The sequence below is a fragment of the Erpetoichthys calabaricus genome, chromosome 3, assembly GCF_900747795.2.
Source record: "Erpetoichthys calabaricus chromosome 3, fErpCal1.3, whole genome shotgun sequence".
Classification (NCBI taxonomy): domain Eukaryota; kingdom Metazoa; phylum Chordata; class Cladistia; order Polypteriformes; family Polypteridae; genus Erpetoichthys; species Erpetoichthys calabaricus.
This window is the reverse complement of record NC_041396.2, coordinates 205,698,372-205,725,918: the sequence shown is the minus strand read 5'-3', so window position 1 is coordinate 205,725,918 and position 27,547 is coordinate 205,698,372. Positions and strand designations below refer to the sequence as shown.

At 36.8% G+C, this 27,547-nt stretch overlaps 1 protein-coding gene across 3 annotated transcripts in view; it reads right to left on the bottom strand.

The window, feature by feature from the left end:
• Positions 1-27,547, bottom strand: part of tmem181 (transmembrane protein 181) — a 65,056-nt gene that overhangs the window by 9,604 nt on the left and 27,905 nt on the right. For all 3 annotated transcript variants that reach the window (XR_007934420.1, XM_028797712.2, XM_028797713.2), the window contains exons 2-12: positions 16,252-16,355; positions 13,820-13,887; positions 10,738-10,828; positions 8,039-8,160; positions 7,600-7,719; positions 7,350-7,430; positions 6,173-6,272; positions 4,769-4,899; positions 2,444-2,535; positions 1,421-1,478; positions 1,026-1,128 (exon numbers count right to left, since the gene is read on the bottom strand). Coding sequence is in view for 2 of the 3 variants with exons in the window: in XM_028797712.2 (XP_028653545.1) it covers positions 1,026-1,128; positions 1,421-1,478; positions 2,444-2,535; positions 4,769-4,899; positions 6,173-6,272; positions 7,350-7,430; positions 7,600-7,719; positions 8,039-8,160; positions 10,738-10,828; positions 13,820-13,887; positions 16,252-16,355 (1,070 nt within the window). In the remaining variant the exon portion in view is untranslated. The remainder of the gene's footprint in view (positions 1-1,025; positions 1,129-1,420; positions 1,479-2,443; positions 2,536-4,768; positions 4,900-6,172; positions 6,273-7,349; positions 7,431-7,599; positions 7,720-8,038; positions 8,161-10,737; positions 10,829-13,819; positions 13,888-16,251; positions 16,356-27,547) is intronic.

Genomic DNA, 27,547 nt, shown 5'->3' with positions numbered 1-27,547 from the left:
GTGAATTACAAATTTGTTGTTTATAGTGTATATTTCATCAAGTGCTACAAATCACAAAGTCAAGTATCAGACTACCACTGAATCTCTACCACTGGGAAACAATATACATTCAGAGATTCATTCGCGCCTAGTCAATATGTACTACAAGCAATACTCTTTACATGCCACAAACAAGTGATAGGCAGTAGAATTCCATCATAGCAACATATCTCTTGAAGACAAGTTCTGGCCATCCTTCAACATCAACAAGAGATGAAAATGTTAACCCTGTGTTGAGTTGAAATGAAAATTCTAAGAATAAATGTGCATGTGATAAATAATAGTATCTGCTGTGAGTCCAATGAATCCATTAATTAATCAGGATCTGTGCATGTTTCACATCCAGAATGTTGACTCCTTAGAAGAATTACCACATGCAACACTCCACAGAAAATCTCAAGCAAATTGGGAGAGAAAGTATTTCATAACTGGTGATGAAAAAATGTAAGCATGGTGATTCTCCAGTGCCACAGAAATTCAAGCCAGTGATGAATAGATTGCATGTGCAATTTCACATGCTGAGAGTATAGTTCATGTTGATTCCCTTTGCCATTTCCAACTGTTAATCTGGGAAAAGTCATAAGCAAAGGTGTTGACAATCATCTTTAATACCCCCCACCTATGTGTCAAATATTACAAAAAATATCTGCAAAACTGTGGATTTAAAAAGATACCACTTCCATCCTATCCTCCAGACAATGGCACCACATGACTACACTACCACCTGTCCCCAATCTGCTATCACCATGGAACACTGTATGCCAATGACGAAGATGTTAAGTCAGCTAAAACAAACATTTTATCTAAGAGGCACGGGAAAGCTTCATGAACATTATGGCAAATGTATTAAGTGTTGCTTGGGATTATGTTAAAATAAAAAAGTTTCATGATTTTACTGGAGTTTCCCTACTTTCTGCTCAGCCCTTGTGTGTGTGTGTGTGTGAGTGAAAATATATAATATAAAGAGAGAAACCAAAAATATTTACCAATGTATGGCATATTCTTTAGTTCAGAGCAGGCTCTTACTATCAGGAACAGGAGATACAAAATATAGATGGATGCTACAACCAAGAAAAAAATCTTCATTCCCTGTTAAAAGTAAAAACAGCCAAAATCATATTCGTGCTGGTCAAAAAAAGGGCTATTTACAGTGATTTTAATCATTTCATTAAGTATCTTAGTCAACTTACATTATGAATGAAACTTAGTGAAAATAGAAACTAAACTTTTTATACAGTGAATAAAACAATTCTTAATGTACAAGTAAATACAGTTGCAAAAAATCATAATTAAAGTTACTATGTATAATTTTATTTCTATGTAATAATAAAAAAGACTAATATAATTTCAATATTATTCAACAGCATAAGGTAAGACTTACATGAAAACTTTCAGCATCTACCTTGTATTGGTAGGTTGGATCATGCAACTCATTCACTCTAGGAAAAAAAATATGTGGATAAATATATGGATGACTTAAATATACATCCATCCATCCATTTTCCAACCCGCTGAATCCGAACACAGGGTCACGGGGGTCTGCTGGAGCCAATCCCAGCCAACACTGGGCACAAGGCAGGAACCAATCCTGGGCAGGGTGCCAACCCACCGCAGACAAATATACATTGCCTTGAAAATGTATTTATCTCATGAAAATGTTAAAATTTTATACAGATTGGAACAAGACATGTATTTATTGCAAGAAGGAGCACATGTACAAAAAGGAAAAAAAATATAAAGACATCATTTATTTTTAAGTAGCATGCTAGTCAAAAAGTCCAATGTGCTGCTTGCATAAATATTTAGATTATGTACAGGAATTTTGGGGGATAACCACGTTCTGCCACAAAAACACAAAGTATTTTGGGTTAGGCATCTAATAGCTTTGTACACTACTAAAGTGTGATTGTTGGCATTTTGATGGTTTTGTTCAGTTGTGATATACCTTTACCCTAACTGATGCATTTTTATCGCTTCTATTCTGGCCTAATGTAATGATATTCAGCCTTAATTTTAATACCTTCTGTTAAAATTGAATGTGTACCAATGATCCTAACTTCAATGGTATGCAGGCAAAGGCTAGTAGTGGTAAGGCAATTTTGTTACTTTTAATTTATTCTAATTTTTTCTTAAAATTTTTTTTAAAGTGACATAACTTATAGAGCACTTGGGTCTGAATGCAAGAAGCATGTATCTATTTTTGTTATTAAAGTTTTCTTTATGAACATATTAGTTTATATTAAAAGTATTACTTGTAATCTAGCAACACTAATAACTTTTTCAAAAATCTAAATATATTTGCAAGTTTCTACAAGTTTTGTTTTATTAAAACAGTCTTAAGCCTCCTTTATGGAAGAATGCAATGAGCATCTAGAAAAAGAACAACCAGCAAATTATCACTTACGTTTGCCAGATTCCCAGTGTCACAGACGATACGCAGAGAAGGCCCACAATGAAAAACTTTGGCATATAAAAAGTTAAACACCTTCTTTCACCCTACACAAGAATAAGCAGATAAAGGTAATGTATGCATTACACACTCTTGCCAAAGTTGACAATTATGATACTTAAATAAAAAGTCACTTTATTATATTTCACAGATACATTTGTTATTATATAACCTGGACATTTATACGTAAATAACAAATTAACTAAAATATAATAAAATATAAATTGTGCATTTTTTCACATTTATTGTACTCAAAGGACATGCTTTTGTTGTTTTTAAACAACACAAGATCATCATGTTACTATCAAGTTGTACAACAAGTGTTTTCAGAGAGAGTGTTTACCTTGCACTATAGCCACACATATACAGTACAACAAGATAAATCTGTAATTTTAGCCATGTTGTACCATAGTCATATTTTATTAATAATGAATTAAATAAAATATAACATATCAAATTATACTGTGGAATAGCAAACAAATCTAAAGAGATAGCTGCATTTTTGGACTTTCACAGACTTTAAAATTCAAAATAACATAGCCCCACTATATATGGAAATGCATGTCAAATTAAATGGAACCTAATTTTCTTCAGTAAAAACTGATCTGTGAAATTTTCCCCCCACTTTAATAAATGGGGTTTCTGATAGATAGGTCATAGCTTAACACCTTATGTCCAAAGGGGTTTTTGGCATTATTGCACCTAAATTACATACCCAAAAATAAACTGCTAACACTCTAATTTCTTAAAATATATGAATAAACACTTTTGTTTCACACCAATATCAACTAAATAAATCACAAAAAAAGTTAGGTGTCTTAGGAATTTCTCTCCAAAAAACTGACCTTCACGGTACATAACCAAGACATTTTATGAAGCAATTTCAATTTTTGTCTGTGCCCCAATCTGTTAGCTATCACTGTACAAAGTTTACATTTCATATTCAATAGCATTGCAAAGTTATACTGTTTCAACAAGGTGTCTCCCCCATCACACTTTTGGACCTCAACAGTGATATGAAACCATGTGATGCCACCTATAAGTAATGATAGCTCAGCAATGACTCAAAAACAAAAGACCAAATTTTCTGGAGATGTTTATGACATTATAAAGCTAGTTTTAGTAAAAAAAAAAAAACTGACCAATTTTAAAATATAGGTTTTATCACTATTCAATTTTTAATATTATAATCACTCATAACATGGTAATTTTGCATTTTGGGGATAGCATGCTATTTACAGAAAATATAGAGTTGGAACAGAGCTTTAAAACAATATGGGAACCATTTCTGTGCAACTTATATTTTGGGAGATATAGCCAGTCAAAGTCATCATCCAGTTCAGACTTTATTAGCTTAAATCTCCCTTAATATTGATCCAAGACACGTGCAATTTCAGTTCCATTGGTTACTCATAAGATCAAATCAGCATGCCAAGTTTTGATAAAATCTGTGACGATGAGGTCCAAAAGTATGATGATTTGAAATGGAATTACCCTGCTGCTGTAGCCCATCTGCTTCAAGGTATGACATGTTGTGCATTCAGAGATGCTCTTCTGCATACCTCTGTTGTATGAAGTGGTTATCTGAGTTACTGTGGTCTTTCTATCAGCTAGAACCAGTTTGGTCATTTTCCTCTGACCTCTGGCATCAACAAGGTATTTTCGCCCAGAGAACTGCCGCTCACTGGGTATTTTCCCTTTTTTGGACCACTCTCTGTAAACCCTAGAGATGGTTGTGTGTGAAAATCCCAGCAGATCACACACATACACACACTCTATATCTCACTCTGAAGCATTTGGTTTGGCAAATTGCACAAACCTTGAAGCTAATAACATTATAAAAAGCAATCAAACATTTTTATGTCCATTTTATAAGTATCCATTACATTAAAACCTTGCACTTGTCTCCATGATAATTAGACACAGCTAATGCATTGCTTTTTATTTGTCATTACTTGAATTATTTCTTCTTGTCACAGTGCAATTTCTCAATGCACTTTTCCCCCCCTTACTCTCTTTTGTTGTGCCATTATTATAACATGCAATGTAAAAAGCTTACAGTTCAATAACTTTTCACATGAGAATAAAAATTGTGCTTAAAATTTCATTTCTGTATACCTAGTCTATGATTATTATTTGGTATTATTACTATTAGTAGAGACATACCAGGAAGTGACAATATTTTAAAATGTGCAACTGCATGCAATTTACTGACAGACTTTTCTATTTTTTAATAGAATCAAATTAAAAGCAATGAATGTAAATATGTTCTTCCCCAACCTGAACTCTTATTCCATGGTAAACACACAACCAGAACAGCAACATTGCACAAAGAAATATGGCCTGGAAGATATCATCCAACATGCCAGGAAACCAACTGGTCATCAGAAACGAAAGAGGAAAGAACGGATCTGAAATACAGGAAAAATGTATGAAACTACATGTAACATCACTTTTTTTTTTTTTAATTTCAAAACACATTAAAAGGAACACTAGTGAGAGCCGAGGAAAATCTTTAATCTCATGTTTTCATGCAGAATTCAGAGGAGTTAAGTTTATGATATAATAGAAAGCAATATTGATCAATGTCCTGCAATGGCAAACAATGTTAAATATGTCCAAGGAAAAACAGAAAAAAAAAAAAAAAAAAATCTTACTTTACTCAGGTTGTATAATCCACAAGTCCGCTACCCAGTCGTTGTGCTCAAAATGTGCAAAGAGCATTCTTTTTTGATGAAATGTTGTTGTAAGTAGTTACTTCATGAATTATCGGCATGCATGTAAACAGGAAAACTAAAGCACCATGAAAATGACTTTTTAAATTGAAGAAATCACCCCCACCCAAATTCGTTGCTCAAGAGTACTGTTTTTCAAGTCAGAAAATGACTTCCTTTAGGATTTCCCGTTTATGTGTGCGCTGATAATTCAGTAATTAACTACATAACATTTTAGTAAAAACCATGCATTTTGCTCATGTTTATCTTTTTCCTTTTCATGGATAATTTATACATTGTTTGCCATTGTACAACAACTGGTTGCAATTACCCTCAATTACATCAGACTTATTTTTCTACATTCTGCATGAAAACATAAGATTAGATTTTTTTCCCGGCCACCACTACATAGTACATGAATTAAGTAAACATATAAAAATTATTTTTGGATGAAGTATTTCTTTAATAATTACACATTTTCAATAAAAGTGTGGCAATCACATTTATAGGTTTTAAAAAATTCAAGTACATCTAAAAGTATAGATATTACGCTGCTCTGGACATGGACAATATTGTTATTTTTACAAGAATTTCAAATGTCCCATATATAAAACAAAAACATTTGTTGAATTCAGTCAGTCAGTCATTCTCCAACCTGCTATATCTTAACACAGGGTCACGGGGGTCCACTGGAGCCAATCCCAGCAAGCACAGGGCGCAAGGCAGGAACCAATCCCGGGCAGGGCGCCAACCCACCGTAGTGTTGAATTCAATAAATGTTTAAAGTGTATTTCTAATTCTTATTTTTAGAAATGACAAAGAAAACAAAGAAATAATCAATAACATTATGATAAGACTGCTTCTTTTTAAAAGACAACAGCTCTTTTGAGAGACCACAGCAATATACAATGTTATCATTAAATACTATCCAGAAAAAAATAAGGTAAATATTCAAACAGGAACATCTCACCATTGTAAAGTAGTAGAAGAGGCAGCAAGATCGACATCCACTTTTGTTCAATGCCCCAGTCCCTCATAGAAAATTTCCGAAGAGAATGTGCAAATAAGCACTATGAATAGCAATAAAAAAAGGTATTATACAAGTCAAGCATGGTACATAACACAGATTCATTTTTTGTAGAATTCATTAAAAATACTGTAACACAAAAAAAATATTGGTAAATGGATAGAATGAACCACTGTAATGTTTGGTTAACCCTTCAACAGCCAACTCTGTATTTTGAAATACAAGATAATATATAATGCAATATATAATACTAGTTTATTTGGAAATTACCAAAAGGTTGCTTTTAATGCAGTGCTTGAATTCTCATGCATGCTTTTTTAATACATTAACAGGGGAGGTATTTAGAAGATCTCTTATATCATATACATCATGGAAAATGGTAAAAAATATTATTAAGATGTTTAGAACACATGGCTCCCCAAAACCATTGACCATACATGTAGATGACTCCATACTGGGGAAATTACCAAGATTTCAAAAGCAATTTTAAAGGAGTTACAGTAATATACGGCAGTAATGTGCACTGTATTTTATAATTATTGTATGTGCTTTCCACAAATCTGAGCTGTGGAGTAGGCTGAAAAAAAGAACACCCAAGACTGAATCAAAACCATAAAAAAGTCTTATACTCTGATGTGAATATAACTTTTAAACACTCAACCAAAGAATGCTTTTAAAAAAGAAGTTTACCAGTGGTTCAATAGAATATCTTTTGACTTACCTTAAAAAGGATATGGGCAAGAGATCACCTTGCAATATTACAAAACTCTACTGCAAATAAAGTGGGATACTTTGATAGTAAATCTATTGAGATATTATTCTAAGAAAAATATTTTAAACATTTTTCCCAAAATGACCCATTTATATTTTAAGTAAACACTGCTGGGTACAGAATCCTATTAAAAGTGAAAAAAAAACATGTCATTTTCTTGATTTCAGCCCTTATATCTTAAAACCTGAAATTTCAATATGGGAGTATATACTGTATCTTTGACCGCATGTAACAGTTTTCAGTTAATAGTGAAAGAAGAGAGCTGATGAAAATTAACATCAGGTTTTTTTTTCTTCTTTTTGTTTTTTAATTTTAAAAAGAATAGGACAATAATTAGAAATGACCTACCGTAACCATGAAGGTGAAAACGACAAATACAAATCGAAACCAGATTTCCACTTGAGAAAATGAGGGATTATATGTCTTCCACTGTGGACAAAGATGAGGTGATATTTTATTATGCATTACCCACTTTTTGTTTAATAAATGAAACTATTCATGCTATTATAGTGTTTAGAAATAGTATTTCTGCTAAGAGCAAATATAACATTTTTACCTATCAAGCATGATACTTTAGCCATTTTCAAATCATACATACCATGAAATTAACCTCTCTAATTTCAGAAGGATCTTGCTGCAAATTCTGGAAGGTTACAATTATCTGGTACTGTGTGTAATTAAGATATCCCAAGTGAACCACAATGATTTCATCACACTTCTGAAAATATAGCAAAATATAAAAAATATTATTAATTGTCTTTGAATTTTTGGGCCAGACAACAAACTCACATTTTTGTCTTTTAGAACTAAAATTATGCAACACTTAACTTTGATTCTGTAAAAGGTTTGAGAAGTTAACCTGCAAGAAGTTAAATTATTTCCTTTATGTTCAGCAAGCATCATCAACTTGAGTCCATTTGCCTAATTAAGACGCTTTTACCAGGTGAGACCGATTTTGCACAGCACTATTATACTTTTAGTGAGATTATGTAATTTATGAAATGCAAACCAAACAACCATGAAAACTGCATACTTACAACACCACAGTGAAGTACTCTGGTCCGGTTATGGGCATCACCAGTGATGTGCTTTACACTGGCATCCTGCAAAACTCCCTTTATTGCAACATTTATGCTAAATATTTTGCTGACATCTTCATCTAAAAGGTAGAAAACATTTTCATATAAACATTTAAACTGCCTGCAAATGAATATGAACATTATTAATCTAGCAAAAAAATGTTCCAAATAAAAGCTGTTTTAAGTCTTCATGGTAGAAATTTCATCTCAATCATATCCATAATTGTGCCAGCTCATGAATCAAACGCACACATTTAAAAGGCTAAAATGTAATGTTTTATTTTATTCACCTTTCAGACAGAAACTTTCACCTATTTTTGGTTTCTTAAAAAAAAAAGAAGACTAATATTACTATAAAATACATTTGTGTATCTACATTTCTGGAACCAATGAATCACTTTCATTTTATTCTTCTTTTTTCAGCGGTGTACATTTTTTTTTTAACCATGTTAAACAACAAGATACTTGTATTTGTATAATAACTTGGCCAAGTAAATCACATTTTAAATCAGTAATATTACATGTTTTTCTTAAGAAAATGATCAGCTAAACTTTTGAATCCAATTCATCCGCACCAATACTCTACACTGGTCTTTATTTATCATCTCAGTGTTATTTGTAAACATGCAGACTAAAACATACTGTATATATATATATATATATATATATATATATATATATATATATATATATATATATATAAATTTTTACATAATTTCATAATAGTTCCAGACAGAATGACTAAGTCCGTATGATCAAAGGAGGGGGGTGGGGGGGTTTATTGTTAAATTAAAGTGCATATTGCCTTTGATTCTTGTAAGTCTAAGCATTATCCTCTGATGAAGACCCCTGATAGGGGTTGAAAGCTCAGGAATAAAACTATTTTATGATACGTGATTCGTTTTTTCTCCCTTTGTGGATCTCCAACTGCAAATATATATATATATATATATATATATATATATATATATATATATATATATATATATATATATATATATATATATATATATATATATATATATATATAGAGAGAGAGAGAGAGAGAGAGAGAGAGAGAGAGAGAGAGAGAGAGAGAGAGAGAGAGAGAGAGAGAGAGAGAGAGAGAGAGAGAGAGAGAGAGAGAGAGACACACACTGAAATGTGTTCACAGCATACAGTAGTTGATGTCCACTTGAGGACATCTTCATTTTCACTTCTTCCATCATCAGGCATTCAAATAATTTCATGTCATTTACAATTACCGGTAATCTTTCTTCACTGGACATTAGTCTAGCTTCACTTCTCATTTGTTGCTAACCCCCTTGAAACTGTGTCATGCACTGTATACTTGTACATTTCATAGTGAAGTTTCGTTAAATTAACTGTAACAGACTGTGGATGCCCTTAAAATGATTAAATTAACAGATTAAAAAATATGTAACTGCTGAAAAACTGACTGTAGATTTGTGGGTTTTGGAGCAGTGTTTCAATAAAGAGTTCTTCTACCATAAAGCAAGATTTCAGTCCTAAAAATAGTGTTTTATGATCTTACTAATGACATTTATGCAGAACTTATTGAAGCCATCTTACCGATATTATTTTCTATTTCTAAAATTGCACTCATTTTTTTATGTATTGCTTTAGTTCATTAATGTGGATATGTAGGCTTAAATATTACAATTTCTGAGAAATTACACTTTTTAGACTTATTTTAAAATGGAATGTTTCTAAATAGATTTAATCAAGTTGCATTCTCCATTATCATTTCTTTAAATTTTACCCAAATAGATGTATAACATTTTGTAATGAAATTTTTCAGTTTTTGCAGACATTTATCAAAACATAATATTCTCTAACCTGTGTTATCTACTTCAGGATTTTTATGGGAAGGGGGAGTTTTGGGGACGACAGAGCTCAATAAGTTTGAAGACTCGTGCATAATTCACACTTAGTCAATCTGAAATTGACAATTAACCTAACAAATATGGGCACGGAATTCAAATACAGGGTACTCAATTCATCCAGTGTCTCTAGACCTGGATTAGTGATATAAAAAGACAACAAACTTAAAACAAATGAGAAGCTCTGTCTCCCCATCACCTCAATGTTGAACAGTTGAGTTTATCTTATATTTTCATAACATAGGATTAGATACCAAATCTCTACAGGCACTATAGCAGCTACAAGTACCTAATTCATTTTAGAAGACAAACTGTAAACCATGCAAATGCAGACACAAACACAGCTCATACGTACTAAGATAATGGTTTATGTGGAAAGTAAATGTAGAGTAAGCTAGTACTCATTACTTGTCAACAGGAAGATAATTTATCTTAATTTCCTGCCCTTCTTCCTCTTAGTAGAAAATACAGTCAATCCCTGAACACAGTGCCAGCACACCAAAAGGCACAAACCGACATGGCTTAATTTAGATTCACCAATTATTATAACATGCATAACTTTGAAGATGAGGTAGGAAAACCAAAGCAGACAGAGGCAGAATGTGTATACTATATATGTTTCTATATACTACCATTTATTTAGAAAAAAACACAACTTGCTACTAAAACACACAACAATTCTGCAAAGCAGTTGGTTAGACATTTTCTTGTATGGTCCTAAGGATATGAAGAGGATGGTCATCTTTCTGAATGTGAATTCTAGTGTTTCCTTACCTCCTATCTGCTGACGCTCTATTACACACGTCAGCCACAACTGTTGGTTATAAGTAGATAATGGTGGTGACTTCAGATCAAATGGCCCAGTCTGAAACAAGATTTACCATACAATTAAATATGCTGTTTCATAATTATACAAAAGTACTAAACAATGTAAATACAGTGGTGTGAAAAACTATTTGCCCCCTTCCTGATTTCTTATTCTTTTGCATGTTTGTCACACAAAATGTTTCTGATCATCAAACACATTTAAGCATTAGTCAAATATAACACAAGTAAACACAAAATGCAGTTTGTAAATGGTGGTTTTTATTATTTAGGGAGAAAAAAAAATCCAAACCTACATGGCCCTGTGTGAAAAAGTAATTGCCCCCTGAACCTAATAACTGGTTGGGCCACCCTTAGCAGCAATAACTGCAATCAAGCGTTTGCGATAACTTGCAATGAGTCTTTCACAGCGCTCTGGAGGAATTTTGGCCCACTCATCTTTGCAAAATTGTTGTAATTCAGCTTTATTTGAGGGTTTTCTAGCATGAACCGCCTTTTTAAGGTCATGCCATAGCATCTCGATTGGATTCAGGTCAGGACTTTGACTAGGCCACTCCAAAATCTTCATTTTGTTTTTCTTCAGCCATTCCGAGGTGGATTTGCTGGTGTGTTTTGGGTCATTGTCCTGTTGCAGCACCCAAGATCGCTTCAGCTTGAGTTGACGAACAGATGGCCGGACATTCTCCTTCAGGATTTTTTGGTAGACAGTAGAATTCATGGTTCCATCTATCACAGCAAGCCTTCCAGGTCCTGAAGCAGCAAAACAACCCCAGACCATCACACTACCACCACCATATTTTACTGTTGGTATGATGTTCTTTTTCTGAAATGCTGTGTTCCTTTTACGCCAGATGTAACGGGACATTTGCCTTCCAAAAAGTTCAACTTTTGTCTCATCAGTCCACAAGGTATTTTCCCAAAAGTCTTGGCAATCATTGAGATGTTTCTTAGCAAAATTGAGACGAGCCCTAATGTTCTTTTTGCTTAACAGTGGTTTGCGTCTTGGAAATCTGCCATGCAGGCCGTTTTTGCCCAGTCTCTTTCTTATGGTGGAGTCGTGAACACTGACCTTAATTGAGGCAAGTGAGGCCTGCAGTTCTTTAGACGTTGTCCTGGGGTCTTTTGTGACCTCTCGGATGAGTCGTCTCTGCGCTCTTGGGGTAATTTTGGTCGGCCGGCCACTCCTGGGAAGGTTCACCACTGTTCCATGTTTTTGCCATTTGTGGATAATGGCTCTCACTGTGGTTCGCTGGAGACCCAAAGCTTTAGAAATGGCTTTATAACCTTTACCAGACTGATAGATCTCAATTACTTCTGTTCTCATTTGTTCCTGAATTTCTTTGGATCTTGGCATGATGTCTAGCTTTTGAGGTGCTTTTGGTCTACTTCTCTGTGTCAGGCAGCTCCTATTTAAGTGATTTCTTGATTGAAACAGGTGTGGCAGTAATCAGGCCTGGGGGTGGCTACGGAAATTGAACTCAGGTGTGATATACCACAGTTAGGTTATTTTTTAACAAGGGGGCAATTACTTTTTCACACAGGGCCATGTAGGTTTGGATTTTTTTTCTCCCTAAATAATAAACACCATCATTTAAAAACTGCATTTTGTGTTTACTTGTGTTATATTTGACTAATGGTTAAATGTGTTTGATGATCAGAAACATTTTGTGTGACAAACATGCAAAAGAATAAGAAATCAGGAAGGGGGCAAATAGTTTTTCACACCACTGTACATGCTTTGAAGGAAAAATCTTTGCAAAACTGTTAAGAAATTGGCAGTTTCAAAAGTTTTATTTTTTGATTTATTAAATTTAATCACTATCTTCCACACATAAACCTTTGACAAAGTTAAAATATAGAATTTATAAATAAAGACTTTTTATTCTTTCTCTGTCAAAAATAAATTAAAGATTTTAATAATTCAAATTAAGAAAGGTTTGTATTGACAGCTGCTGATTGTCTTATATGTACTAAACAGCTTAACTATGCTACATTTTTATCTCAAATATTATATACACATTTTTCTCCATATTTACAATTTTAAAACTTACTATGCTGCTGTTTAGATTACTTCCCTCATAAAGCTGAGTTTGACAGGAAATCTATTTGCTTTTTCAAAGTCATTAGAGCATAATTTTTATGCTATGTGTAATTATCTTTAAAAGTCTTCTTTAATGGAAAGAATCATTATGTCTATACAACAGTTCAAGATGCAATACAAAACAGACAAGCAGCTCTAATTAATTAGGTTATTTGTATTATGCTTTACCTTCACTTTACAATGCTAGAATTGATATGTGTGTCTGATACTCAAGTCTGCCTGGGTACTGTGATTTACCTATTTGTATATCAATGTCCTATTACACTATTATATACTTTGAACTATTTACCTCCTCCTGGTTAATCAGGTAGCATTCCTTAGTTGTTACTGTTCTCTAAATTTTCTCATTTATTTTTATCACTTATCATAAAATTAATTATATTCATTGTTACTGATTCATCTCTGTCCCCTTTGCTCAGAGTTATTTCTTTCAGTGTTTCATTTATGAACATATAAAATACCCTCTATTCTGGTCTTTATTTAATTTTTTAACCCTTCAAGGTTGTTCATCTCCAATCTGCCTTCCTCTCTTTCTGCAACATCCAGTCCTCCCCCAAAAATGTTTTTTTATGCCTTTTATACAGCAAGTCTATCTTGAAGGTGGTCCGTCACTATTTTGAATCTATAACCACCAGAAGCTCCATTTTTTGCACTTCCAAAGCCATTTCACAGTCACTTTAATCACCTTTTCTGGTGAACAATCATTTTCTGCACTGATGCAAATAACATCCAAGAATAATTTCAAAAACAATACTATCTCAATAAACAATACCCTCACAAATGTATTAGCTGTAAATATTAGTTACTCAAACGTATAAAGTGAAATATATCTGTAATTAAAGGTAATGGTTTGTTATCAGTTTCTTCAATTACAAAGTCAGTGCATAAGATTGTCCACATATAAAACACTACCAATGTGTTAAGATTTACCTTTAGGGTCCCATTTGCCTTTAAAAATTTTGATCCACTAACGGCTGTCTCTTCAATGATTTTAGGACCTGAGCAACAAAAAAAAAAAAAATTGAAAATTGTAAACTGCACAAGAATTTCCTTTGTCACAATCTTTGGAAATCAAGTCATAACACAGTGTTAATCAACATGTTCTTTGCAATACTGAGAAGAAATTATTAGAATGCCCAAGAAAAAGCCACATTACGAGCTGCTTAAATAACTGGTCAGTCCTGAAGTTAATATCAAGTATATCACATTTAGAAACCAAAGAGCCACTTAAGTCTCACAGATATAATTTTAAACACTACATTTTACTACAAATTAACACTTGCATTTAAAAACTTTTTACTGACTTCCTTCAACACTTCTATGTGGGGGTTCTATATTTAGGACTATATGCATATAGAATAAAGTATGTAAAAGACACAACAAAATAAGTATTTCATTGTAATGCTATTAATTTAAATTAATAAACATAATAAAAATACCAAGGACAAAAAATGTGAAGCATAGACTCCATGTCACCCAAGTTCACACACGTCTATATGTTACAAATTACTGACCACGTACAAGAAGAAAAAATGCACAGAGCAGCCCATCCACCTAAGATTACAATATGTACTGATTTCACTAGATCATACAGAGTTGAAAAAAGATAATCAGGTTATTGAACATATACTCATATATATATATATATATATATATATATATATATATATATATATATATATATATATATATATAAAAACATTGCTCCTCCAAGTAGCCAAACATGTGACTACAATTCAAAATATGTGGCTTACACACACGACCAACACCTTAAATATATATGTATATACAGTGGAACCTCAAGATACGATCACCTCTGTATACGAGAAATTCAAAATACGAGGAAAGTATGAGCGAAAAATTCAGATCTAAATACGAGCATTGGCTCACGTAACGAGCCACGAGCCAGGCTGTGGGTATAGCTCGCGGCTTAGGGAGGGGGCATGGTAGCTGTAGCGAGCCTCAGGGCGATCTGCGGTGTCTGCGTTTCTCACCTAAGTGCACAGGTGGGAAACTGCCCACATCCATGATTTGTCCTGTGGCTGATGGGCTGGGCAGGGTTGCCACCCGTCCTTTAAAATACGGAATCGTCCCGTATTTGAGAATGAAATTGCGCGTCCCGTTTTGAATCAATACGTATGCGTCCCTTATTATTTTGTATTAAAAGTGGTAACCCTAGCAGCTGCCATGTCTTCCCCGCATATATAGAGAAGCGCGAGCCAGTTAAGGGGGAGAAGAAGTAAAAGAAAAGAGAGGAGAGGAGAGAGAACGGAGGTTGCAGGAGGAGGCAGGAATCCGCAGCAGTAGGAAATCGGTGCGAGAGAGCGAGCGAGTACAGGCTCGCGTGTAGCTGAACAGGCGAGCCAAACAGCTGAAGCAGGACGGTGTAGAGAAGGTCAGCTGCATTAAGTGTCTCGCCTGTTGCAGAGCCCGCATGGGAGAAGCAGGTGAGACGCTAACAGAGAAGAAGCACCGGGGATTGTCATCTGTTTTTTGAAGACTGCTTCCTGTTGACGTTTTAACCTCGTGTTAAAGGATTGTTGTTCTTATGTACTTTAAACCTCCACTTCACAACTGTTTTAAGGATTATTTATTTAAAGATTTATTGAATGCTCTACTGCACTTTGGACACCTGTTTTGATTCTTTTAATAATCAGTTATATTATTTACCAGTGTTATTTATTAAAGGTAGACTACAGTATATATAATTTATCAGTGTTATTTGTTAGGAAAATTGATTTTTATGTTAATATATTTGGGATGCGGAACGGATTAACTGGATTTCCATTATTTTCAATGGGGACGTTTGTTCTAGATACGAGAAATTCGCTATACAAGCTCAGTGCTGGAACGAATTAAACTCGTATCTAGAGGTTCCACTGTATATAGTTTTTTTTTTTTTTTTTTTTTTTTTAACAATAAGTAAGTTTGTTTTCAAAAGCATTTCCCCCCTGAGAGTGCTCCATTATCAGCTGTATTCAAATAAATTAACCTTTAATTAAAAATGTAAAAAAAAAAAAAAAATCAAAAATTATACTATCTGTCAAGTGGCATTCTTAAAGTTACTGCACACAATTTAGCAGTTAATGCATGATGATATTTGTCATACTGTAGGCAAACCTCTGAACCACAAAAAATAAAATAAATTTTAAAAAAGTTTTCCATAAACAAAAGTTACTGACATGGTACAACTGGCACAGGTCTCAAATTACATAGACACTGCAGTAATAATAGCGCAACCAGCCAAGCTAGACTAATAACATCCCATGTGAATACTCCAGCTATCATTTTCTAAAACTGAGCACACATATCTGAAATACAGAAAAAACTAGTATTCCTTAAAATCAAGAGTGCATCTTTACCTGCTATTCCAATGAAGACTGTCAACCCAAAGCAGATGAAGAAAACTATAAATACCAAAACAAAATGCCGCTTGGACAGTGTATATAATCGCATAGGTGCCAATCTGAAAGAAAGAAAAAAAAATATGAAATCTTGAAATCATTTAGAAAAGTGATGTTAAACCTCTAATTGTTTATCTTCATGAGTAATATAAACTGCTCAAAAAAACTTAAGGAACACTTTGAAAACACATCAGATCTCAATGGGAAAAAAAATCCTGCTAGATATCTATACTGATATGGACTGGGTAATTTAGGAACAAAAGGATGCCACATTGTTTGATGGAAATGAAAATTATCAACCTACAGAGGGCTGAATTCAGACACCCTGAAAATCAAAGTGAAAAAATGATATGGCAGGCTAGTCCATTTTGCCGAAATTTCATTGCAGCAACTCAAAATTGTACTCAGTAGTATGTATGGCCCCCATGTGCTTGTATGCATGCCTGACAACATCGGGACATGCTCCTAATGAAACAATGGATGGTGTCCTGGAGGATCTCCTCCCAGATCTGTACTAGGGCATCATTGAGCTTCTGGACAACCTGAGGTACAACCTGAGGTGCAACCTGACGGTGTCAGATGGCCCGAAACATAATGTCCCAGAGGTGTTCTATTGGATTTAGGTCAGGTGAGTGTGGGGGCCAGTCAATGGTATCAATTCCTTCATCCTCCAGGAACTGCCTGCATACTCTCACCACATGAGGCTGGGCATTGTTGTGCACCAGGAGGAATCCAGGACTCACTGCACCAGCATAGGGTCTGACAATGGGTCCAAGAATTTCATCCCGCTACTTAATGGCAGTCAAGGTGCCGTTGTCTAGCCTGTAGATGTCTGTGCATCCCTCCATGGATATGCCTCCCCAGACCATCACTGACCCACCACCAAACTGGTCATGTTGAACAATGTTACAGGCAGCATAACATTCTCCACGGCTTCTCCAGACCCTTTCATGTCTGTCACATGTGCTCAGGGTGAACCTGCTCTCATCTGTGAAAAGCACAGGGCGCCAGTGGTGGACCTGCCAATTCTGGTATTCTATGGCAAATGCCAATTGAGCTCCACAGTGCCGGGCAGTGAGCACAGGGTCCACTAGAGGACATCGGGCCCTCAGGCCACCCTCATGAAGTCTGTTTCTGATTGTTTGGTCAGACACATTCACACCAGTGGCCTACTGGAGGTCATTTTGTAGGCCCCTGGCAGTAATCATCCTGTTCTTCCTTGCCCGAAGGAGCAGATACCGGTCCTGCTGATGGGTTAAGGACCTTCTACGGCCCTGTCCAGCTCTCCTAGAGTAACTGCTTGTCTCCTGGAATCTCCTCCATGCCCATGAGATTGTGCTGGGAGACACAGCAAACCTTCCAGCAATGACACATATTCATATAGTGACACTGGCCGTAGCCAAATGCAAAACTAGTGAAAAAAACAGAAAAGATGAGGAGGAAAAAAATGTCATTGGCCTCCACTTGTTAAACCATTCCTGTTTTGGGGGTCGTTTCATTGTTGCCCCTCTAGTGCACCTTTTGTTAATTTCACTAACTGTACTAATTTACTCACTACAGTAATCCCTCACCTATCGCGGGGGTTACGTTCCAGAGCCCCCCCGCGATAGGTGAAATCCGCGAGTAGCGACCTATATTTATTTTATTATTTATACATATTTTAAGGCTTTATAAACCCTTCCCACACTCTTATAAACCTTTCTCACTCTCTTGTTAACCTTTCCCACGCTCTTTTAAACACTTCCTATACTCTTAAACACTTTCTACATTCTTAAACACCTCAGACCAACACTGCACACTGCCTGCACGCAGCGATCAGACGTCAATGTGTCTGCACTCGCTTTGTGAAGGGGGGCAGCTGAACTCACGCTGAGCAGAAATGGACTTTGTGCTGCTTCTGCCAAAATGCCTGCTTGTCGCTCTGCTCGAGGAGTGTGTGTGTGTGTGTGTGGGTGTGTGAGAGCTGAACGCACCTTCGCTCAAACCCCCCCTCCCCGGAAGCGCAGTAGGCTCCTGCCACTTCGCATTGTCAAGGGGGTGGGGAGCTGAATGAACGCTAAGGAGAAGTGGACTTTGTGCTGGGTTTGTGCTGCTTGTCGCTCTGCGTGTCAATAATTTAAAAGCCTGTACAATCAGGCTTTTAGGTGTACATCACCAATTTTCCTGTCTCACTGTCTTGTCTTGCGTGAAGTTAAAATGTTTTATAATAGTGAGATGTTACTCATATCCTTAGCCCGACATCCACATATCATATGTGTTAACAAAGTGTGTTTTATAAGTTTACATGTGTTTAAAGCATGTGGGATGGGTATTTTAAGGCTTAAACTAAAAAAATGTTTATTTATATGGTCTTTCTATATCACGGATTTTCTCCTGTTGCTGATGGGTCTGGAACATAACTTCCGCGATAGGCGGGCAATCACTTGTATTTAAAAACCCGCGAAGTCGTGAATCCGCGAAAAGTGAACCGCGAAGTAGCGAGGGATTACTGTATACCCAAATACTGTACAGGTTAGTAACTATGGGTGGCAGAGCTTTCAGTGTAATAGCCCCTTAAATTTGGAATGCTCTTCCTCTCAGCCTTCACGAGGAAAAATCTTTCATTTATTTCAAACTCTTCGATGAGCATTATTCATTTTCTTGGCAAACACACGGTCCAGTCCCACCATCTGGAAATGACCATCTATCTGCCACAGCCAAGTGTTATGTGGGAGTCCCTTTGGCCTGGTCCAGCCGCTCAAGTCCTCAACAAAGAGGATCCTGTGAGCCGGATCACCCTCGGGGAAATCACGCCATCTGGCCATACTGCCATAACTGATGCTCGGTCACAATGCAGGCAATGTGCCTCATTCAGGACATCATATAAATTCAAACCAGTGGTACCCAAGAATTCTCCATACAGACCCAGTACCAAACGAGTCCAGTTTTAGGTCACTGGATAACGTCCATGTCTCTTAACTATATAGCAAAGCAGAAAGCACCAGGGGCCTCATGCATAACGCTGTGCGTGGAATTCACACTAAAACATGGCATAAGGACAAAAGTGGAAATGTTCATATACACAAAAAAATCCAGATGCATGCAGTAAATCTGTGCATTCGCCAACTTCCACGTTCTTCTGCTACATAAATCCCGGTCAGCGTGAAATGTAACGCACGTGCATGTGCCTGCCATCCCACCCCGTCTCCTCCGAGAATTAAGCCTCTTTGAATATGCAAATCAATATAAATAGTCCTTAAGCTCAGCATTCTGTGAAAAGGCAATGGCAAAAGCATGGGGGAAAATAGAAGAATTTCAGCAAATACCAAGTGGATGAAAGGAAAAACGCACTATTTGTTGGTTTAAACAGTGGTACAGTAGAGTCTCGCTTACCCTACCTTCGCTTATCCGACATTCTGTATTATCCGACGTCCCACCACAAAAAAAAAAACAAAAAAAAACGCATTAATCGGCAACAAGAACTGCAAGTTGCGAGTATGAGCGTAGTCTATTTTTTGTTGCTCCCGACTCTACTGCAGCTAATTACAGTGGAACCTCGGTTTACGAGCATAATTCGTTCTGGAAACGTGCTCGTAGTCCAAAACACTGGTATATCAAAGCAAACTTCCCCATAATAAATAATGGAAACTCAGGTGATTCGTTCCACAACCCAAAACTATTCATATAAAATGATTAATACAAAATATAAAGTAAAAATACATAAAACAAATTAACCTGCACTTTACCTTTGAAAATAATCACGGCTGGTGTGAGTGAGTTTCTAAACTCTTGTGGGATTGCACCCAACGGGATGACACGTGGAAGAGCATCCCAAAGCAATTGCAGTCTCCCAGCACTGTAACAGTAAATAACCGCGCTGTTCCTGTTTCAAGCTGAATAAAGCTGGTGTTGCTAAAGTACTGAGACTCAGCTTCGTGTTTTCGGGTGCAAAAAGGGGACTCGCACGTCACAGCACACATTCACACACACACACACACACACACACACACACACACACATGCAGTGACAATATTGTAGTAAAAAGTATGCACTTGTACAGATGATTATATGAGTGACGGAGTTAAGGCTCTAGAAACTGCAATTAAATACATTGAGCAACAAGAAGAAGCTACAGGAATCGACATAATAATGCTGCAAAGATGGCGAGACTTGGCAGCGAAGAAACGGCACTCGTCAGGAAAGCAGACTACGATCAAAAATTTCTTTAAATCATCACAGGACTGAACTTTTTAAGTACAGTACATACTGTATTTAACTTCAGACAATTGTGTAACTAAGTTCATTTTTTCAGTTAATTTTTCCTGTTGTTTTGTTGTAAAACATGATTAATAGATTCTTAATGTGTAAAATTATAACATAGTTTGACGTTTAATAGGCTTTTTCTGAACACCTCCCATTAATCCGACATTTTCGCTTATCCAACGTTCTGCTGGCCTGTTTATGTCGGATAAGCGAGACTCTACTGTATAAACAACAAAAGGAAGTTCATCGAGTGACAAAGTGTCAGAGAAACTCAAAAGTTCAAGTTCACAAAGTCACACAGTGCCCGAAATAAAAAAGAAGTCATCAGTTATTAAAGTCGCTGTGAAAAGGCAAGTCGTAGCCCACCGTCTGAGTGTCATATGTATACACAGAAAAGAAAAAAAATAGGGACACAGTGGGGAAAAAAGCTCGAAATGTCAACTTTAATCTCGAAATTTCCACTTTAATCAGGTAGTTTATTTTGGCATTAAAGTAGAACTGTCTCTTTCAAACATAATAACCCCCAATTCCTGTCCTTCCTTTTCTTTCTCCAAATACCCAATCACCACACACGTAATAGACGTTAAGCCATCTGTAAGGTAGAACGCCGATTCTTCAGAACTTTTAAAGAACTTTGAAATATCTTCGTAGTACATATTTAAGTATTCTATCCATCTATCCCTCCAGTGTCGCGCCAGCCCCAGCAAGAATACAGTGTGAGGCAGGAACAATCCATGAACAGAGTACCAGCTCCTTGCTAGCGCTGTGACACCGTGTCCTCACATGTTTAATCATTAACAATATAGATTATTTAAATAATGTTTTATCTGTATAATATACTAAACATATTTTGCTGCATTTCATCTTAAAAATAATATCGTCATCATATGCAAATACACGCTTTAAAGTGGCTCAAGTTGTGCAATATTATAACTATCGCAAGTTTACAGTGAGGTAATTGTAGTTAGAAGTACAAACAGTTCTACAAGGAGCACTTGATGGACTGATTGAGTGTGTTTAAAGTTCTTGGGATGAAACTGTTTCTGAACTGCAAGGTCCGTACAGGAAAGGCTCTGATGTGTTTGTCATATGAGAGCAGTTCAAATAGCGCATGGCTGAGGCAGCGTATACTTGATGCTGTATACCGATTCTCTTTCTGATCAGCTACTGTAGAGCTGTGATTACACACTCAGATACAGTGATATAAATACTCCGAGTGGTGCAGTGAGAGTAATATGGAAAAAGATGATCCACTGTGGAAACTCCTAATGGGAGCAGCTGAAAGAAGAAGAAGAAGGTGCAATGCTAAAACAGCTATGGTATTTGGAATAGTTTGGCTATTCCGTGGACCATTATATTGTTACAGGTTAATTACAATCAGATGCCTTAAACTAATAAACAATATGCAGTTAATTTCAGTGTATATGATAAAGCCGTGTCAGGTACGTGAATCTAAAAAAGACAGAGACACCACACTGGAAAAAAAGCACTGCTTTGACGCTGGGTGCCACCAGTTTGCAAAACCGAGCGGAGAACTTCCGTACACCAAGCATTTAGCGTGTGTGGCTTTACGCCAAGTTCAGGTTTTATACTTCGCAATTTGAGCGTGGAAACGGGAGTACGCAACATTTTTGTGCGTACGCACCGTTTATACATGAGGCCCCAGGTCTCTAAAGATTTGGACCTTCATACTTTTGTAAAGGTATTGGGTGCGCCACACACCCCTTTTCAGCGACCTCATGAACCCCCATGCTCTCCCAATCCATCTACTAATTTCATAGAAGAGTCACTATGAATGTCACTGCCGACATAAGTAAACCTCTCAACGTGATTTACACTCTCTCTCTGCAAAGATATAAACTGCTCATGGCTATGCCCAAGAGGTTATTAAAGGCCTGAATCTTGGTTTTATCTAGGACACACGCAGGCCCAGACACTCAGACTCCTCACTCACAGCACAGCATCATCAGCAAAGTCAAGATCAGTGAATCCCACAGTCATTAGACCCCACAACTCTGCCCAACACCCAGCCTATGCAAGCACTGAACAGGGTAGCAGCAAGAACACACGCCTCACAAACCCCAAATCAACTGGGAAAAACACAGAGGTTCTGCCTCCACTTTACACAGCACTCACAACACCAATGTACAGGCTGGCCATGACATCCAGCAACTTCGGGGGGATCCCGCAAAGTCTCGGGATGTCCCATAGGGCAGCTTGAAAAACCAAGTTGAACACGAAAATTTGACAAAACTGCATAGTAACTCTGCTGATATCTGCGTTTGTGCTTGATAAGAACCGTCACTGCCAGGATGCGGTCAATGATAGTCTTCTTAGGTGTAAAACTAGACTGCTCTGGTGGCTGGTAAATGAGCAACTAATCACAGACCTTATTGAGGATGACCCTAGCAAAAAACTTACCGGGCACTGAGAGCAGTGTTATTCCCCTGTAGTTGTCGCAATCCAGGTGATCACCTTTCCTTTTCCAGATAGGGGTGACAAATCCCATTTTCCAGTCACTTGGGATGACACTCGTCTCACACAACCATAACACTTTACAAGTTACTACACTGTTCATGTTATGCCTCAGTGAGAAAGATGGCCAATGTTTTGTCAGTGATTAACTAGTGACTGTTTATATGTATTAGTGATCTAATGCTGTATAATACTGTTTTGTTTGATTTATTCACTTTTTCTGCAAGAAATTCTGTTTTGATTGGCCGAGTGAATTTTTCAGCGAGTCTTGGTAAATGGTTTACTATTCTGCAGTCCATGTTGACTATTTTGAGAATGTGGCTACTATGTTGACCCACATGGTTAAGTGACTGAGAAAAACATTTAAGCCTATTATGAAAAAAAAAAAAAAAAAAAAAATCACACACTGCAGTGTGTTTCTGAGCTCAATTTATGGCAGTAACCAGTTATCTTACAGACATGAAAACCAACAAGCACACTGAACCCTGGAACTATGAATAACAACATTCTAAAACCTGTTTCCTTCAATTTAGGGTTTCACGGAGCCACAGTAAACCCTTGCGTCATTGGACACAAGGCAGGAAACCAACTTTGGTCAGGGTGTCAGTCCATCATATGGGCTAGGTTTATGAAAATTGTCTGTTACCCACCTTAGTAAAAGGACAAATGTCTGTGTGTGCAACCGGCTTCTACAGTATGTCTCAGTCATTCCAAAGATGGCACATCACAAACATAAACACTGCTTGCTTTTGTTTTTGATTTGGTGCACTGCAAATATTAACGCTGGAGCCTATGTTGATTACTTAGAGTTCAGCTCCTCTTAGAAAGGTAGCACAGATAGTTAATAATAAAGTAAAAAAGTGATTTACACAATAAAGTAAATGGATTAATGAAAACAAATAATGCTAGAACTCCAGCCATCCTGCACGGTCACTTTTCACCCTCCTCCTATCTGGGAAGCATCTTAAGTCCACCCAAACACGCACCTCCAAATTCAGGAATAGTCTTTACCCAAATGCAATTAGGCTAATTAACAATCAGTAATCTTGTCACCTCCACTTCTGCTGCTACTAAATCTTGCACATGAATTTGCTGTCACTTTTTGTATTTATTTTATATTTACTTTGTCTCTGGTGTTTGTTTTCTGTCTGCAAAGAAAGGATGGATGGATAGATGGATAGATAGATACTTTATTAATCCCAAGGGGAAATTCACATTCTCCAGCAGCAGCATACTGATACAAAAAACAATATTAAAGATTGATAATAATGCAAGTAAAAATAGACAATAACTTTGTTAATGTTTACCCCCCCCGGGTGGAATTGAAGAGTCGCATAGTTTGGGGGAGGAACGATCTTCTCAGTCTGTCAGTGGATATATATATATATATATATATATATATATATATATATACACACCTTATTATGTATCTTATGTATCTTATTATGAACTATTGCAGCTGAAATAAATTTAGAAAATAAGCATGTATATCAATAAACCTTAACTTGTCATTCAATGCATCTACTCCGTGCAAATGATCACGTTCTTTCAAAAAGTACATAAGATGAATCTTACTTGCATTATGATTCTTGACATCATGTCCTTGTTCTGATGGTAGCAGATCCTAATAAAAATGAATTTGTGAAGGATGTCCTTACTAAGAAGCTATTGAAAAAAATCAAACCAATACACACAGTACTAAGCAGGTAAAGTACACATATGATACAGGGAGTGTTTTTTTTCGGGTGGTGGTGTTGATTTAATGGGGTAGCACAGTGGTAAAGTGGTTAGTAAAGCAGCACTACAGATCCAGCAACCTGGGTTTGAATCCAGCATATTACTATTATCTGTGAGAAGTTTGCACCTCTTTTTCATCTGAAACACATGTGTTTCACCTTAAATGGTGATTCCACACTGGTCTTTTGTAAGTGCATGTTAGTAGACCCTGCAGTGGACTGGCACTCAATCCAGGATTGGTTCCTGTCTTGTGTCCAATGTTGCCGAGATTGGCTTCAGTGCCCCAACAACCCAGACTTATTTTGAATACAAAACTTGAAGACCAAACTTGCTTGTACAATAAAGTAACTGATATTACTATAGAAAATCAGCAAATCTACATTTTTTGGACAAGCATGGAGTGCTGCAGTCTCTTGCTGGCTTGAACATGTGACAGATCACACAAACCATCTTTATCTATGTGTGCCATGTTTTTATATGTAACTTTGTTACAGTGTCTGCTATGACAAGAATGCAGGCATTGTTCATAGAGCAGTTATTTTTGATGAATATGACATTGCCTGCATTAATAAGATAAAATCCCGAGAAATGTTAATATCAGTTTCACTCAATTATTATTTACTTGTCCTAATGACAACATGGCTGAGAGCAAGTCCACAGCAAAGGTTTACAGATGCCTAAAGAGAATTCACAGACAAATCAAAAAAGATGAGCTCAGACAAATCAGCAACATTTAGACATTTGCACTCAAAAACTCATTATTTTAGTCATTGCTGAATGTGTGTAACCATAAGAGACAAAAAGTCAACAGCAAGTCAAAGCTACGGCAGATGTTCCTGTCCCCACTTTACCATCACAGTCCAGTACTTGACTTACAAAATGCTGCATATTCATCAATTCACTGGTTAAGCGCATGTTCTCTTATTTATTAACCAGACAGAGTTACTTGATCTTGTTTAGTCGGGTTGCTGCTCTACCAAATATGCAAAGATCAAGCCACAATCTTCAGAGTGAGAACCTTGATTTCAGACTTTCAGGTGTCAATTCTCTTCTCACTGACTTGCAGTCAATTGCAAACTGTTTAAATGAGTGCAGCCTACATTCTGATGAGGACAAGAGAACGTTATCAATCAGAAAAAGCAGTAATGCTGCTCTCCAGGTTTCCATTTCAACGTAACACGCCCAAACAGTGTACCAACTGTGGTACATCTAAAACATAATCTATACTCCTCCACCTGAATCTAAGGTTCTACAATTAGTTAAGGTCCCCAATTACAGTTTATCAGCATAAGCTTTCCAGTGAGGCCAAGGAGTGCCACCTCTTGTTAACTGGAGCAAGTTCAGTAAATTGAAACTGAAGTTAAATGGAAGTTGTTTCTGAAAGGTGTTAGTGGCATAAACACAAACAAAAAATTGAAAACATTTTTCTCTCCACAAGTGAAAGGCAATGTTTAGCTCCACAGGCACAAACTAACTATAAATACTTAGCAGTGTTTTTCTAGTGTCTTCACATTAATCCAAGGCTTAATGCATAGGCCATCAATTGAACAGGAGACAAAACTAACCCCAATTGAGAAATTTAGTTACAAGAAAAAAAACTAGCTGAGTAAATGTATATGAACTACACATTTATTTTAATGATTTGTCATTAAAATGTCTTTGTACAGAGTTATTGGGTGTCAAGCAATGAAATATTAATTATTATTATTACTATTACTATTTTTTTCCCTAAATGTTATTTCCATGTTTCATTATTGATGAGCTCCCTTTGAAGAATGTATTGGTAATAGAGCATATAGTGCGCACGTCAAAACGACTGAAGTAGCAACTAAGAAAGTGGCATTTATCAATACCATTTTAACAATGACTGAAAGGGAAGGTCTACAGGACAGTAGTGAGACCAGCTATGTTATATGGGTTGGAGATGGTGGCACTGACCAGAAAGCAGGAGACAGAGCTGGAGGTAGCAGAGTTAAAGATGCTAAGGTTTGCACTGCGTGTGACAAGGATGGATAGGATTAGAAATGAGTACATTAGAGGGTCAGCTCAAGTTGGACAGTTGGGAGACAAAGTCAGAGAGGTGAGATTGCGTTGGTTTGTACATGTGCAGAGGAGAGATGCGGAGTATATTGGGAGAAGGATGCTAAGGATAAAGCTGCTAGGCAAGAGAAAAAGAGGAAGGCCTAAGGGATGATTTATGGATGTGGTGAGAGAGGACATGCAGGTGATGGGTGCAACAGAACAAGATGCAGAGAACAGAAAGATATTGAAGAAGATGACCCGCTGTGGCGACCCCTAACGGGAGCAGCCGAAAGAAGAAGACTGTCTGCCATCAATCACAGAACACCCTGGTAAAATGACAATAACATGCATTACACCTGCAACCTTAAAAGGCAGATTTTATGACATTGCTGTGTGTGAAGTAACAGCAAGCAGGTGGCTGAGCGTGCATGTTTACTGAAGGACAGGCTGGCATTTGCACAGAGCATAGGTTAAATCAAAAGAGAAGTGGCATGCAAAGATGTGGGAACACGAGGAGATCCATGGCAATTACACCTTGGTGTGCCTATGCTAAATCCATCCATCCATCCATCCTCTTCCGCTTATTCGAGGTCGGGTCACAGGGGCAGCAGGTTGAGCAGAGATACCCAGACTTCCCTCTCCCCGGCCACTTCTTCTAGCTCTTCCGGGAGAATCCCGAGGCTTTCCAGGCCAGCCGGGAGACATAGTCCCTCCAGCGTGTCCTGGGTCTTCCCCGGGGCCTCCTCCCGATTGGACGTACCCAGAACACCTCACCAGG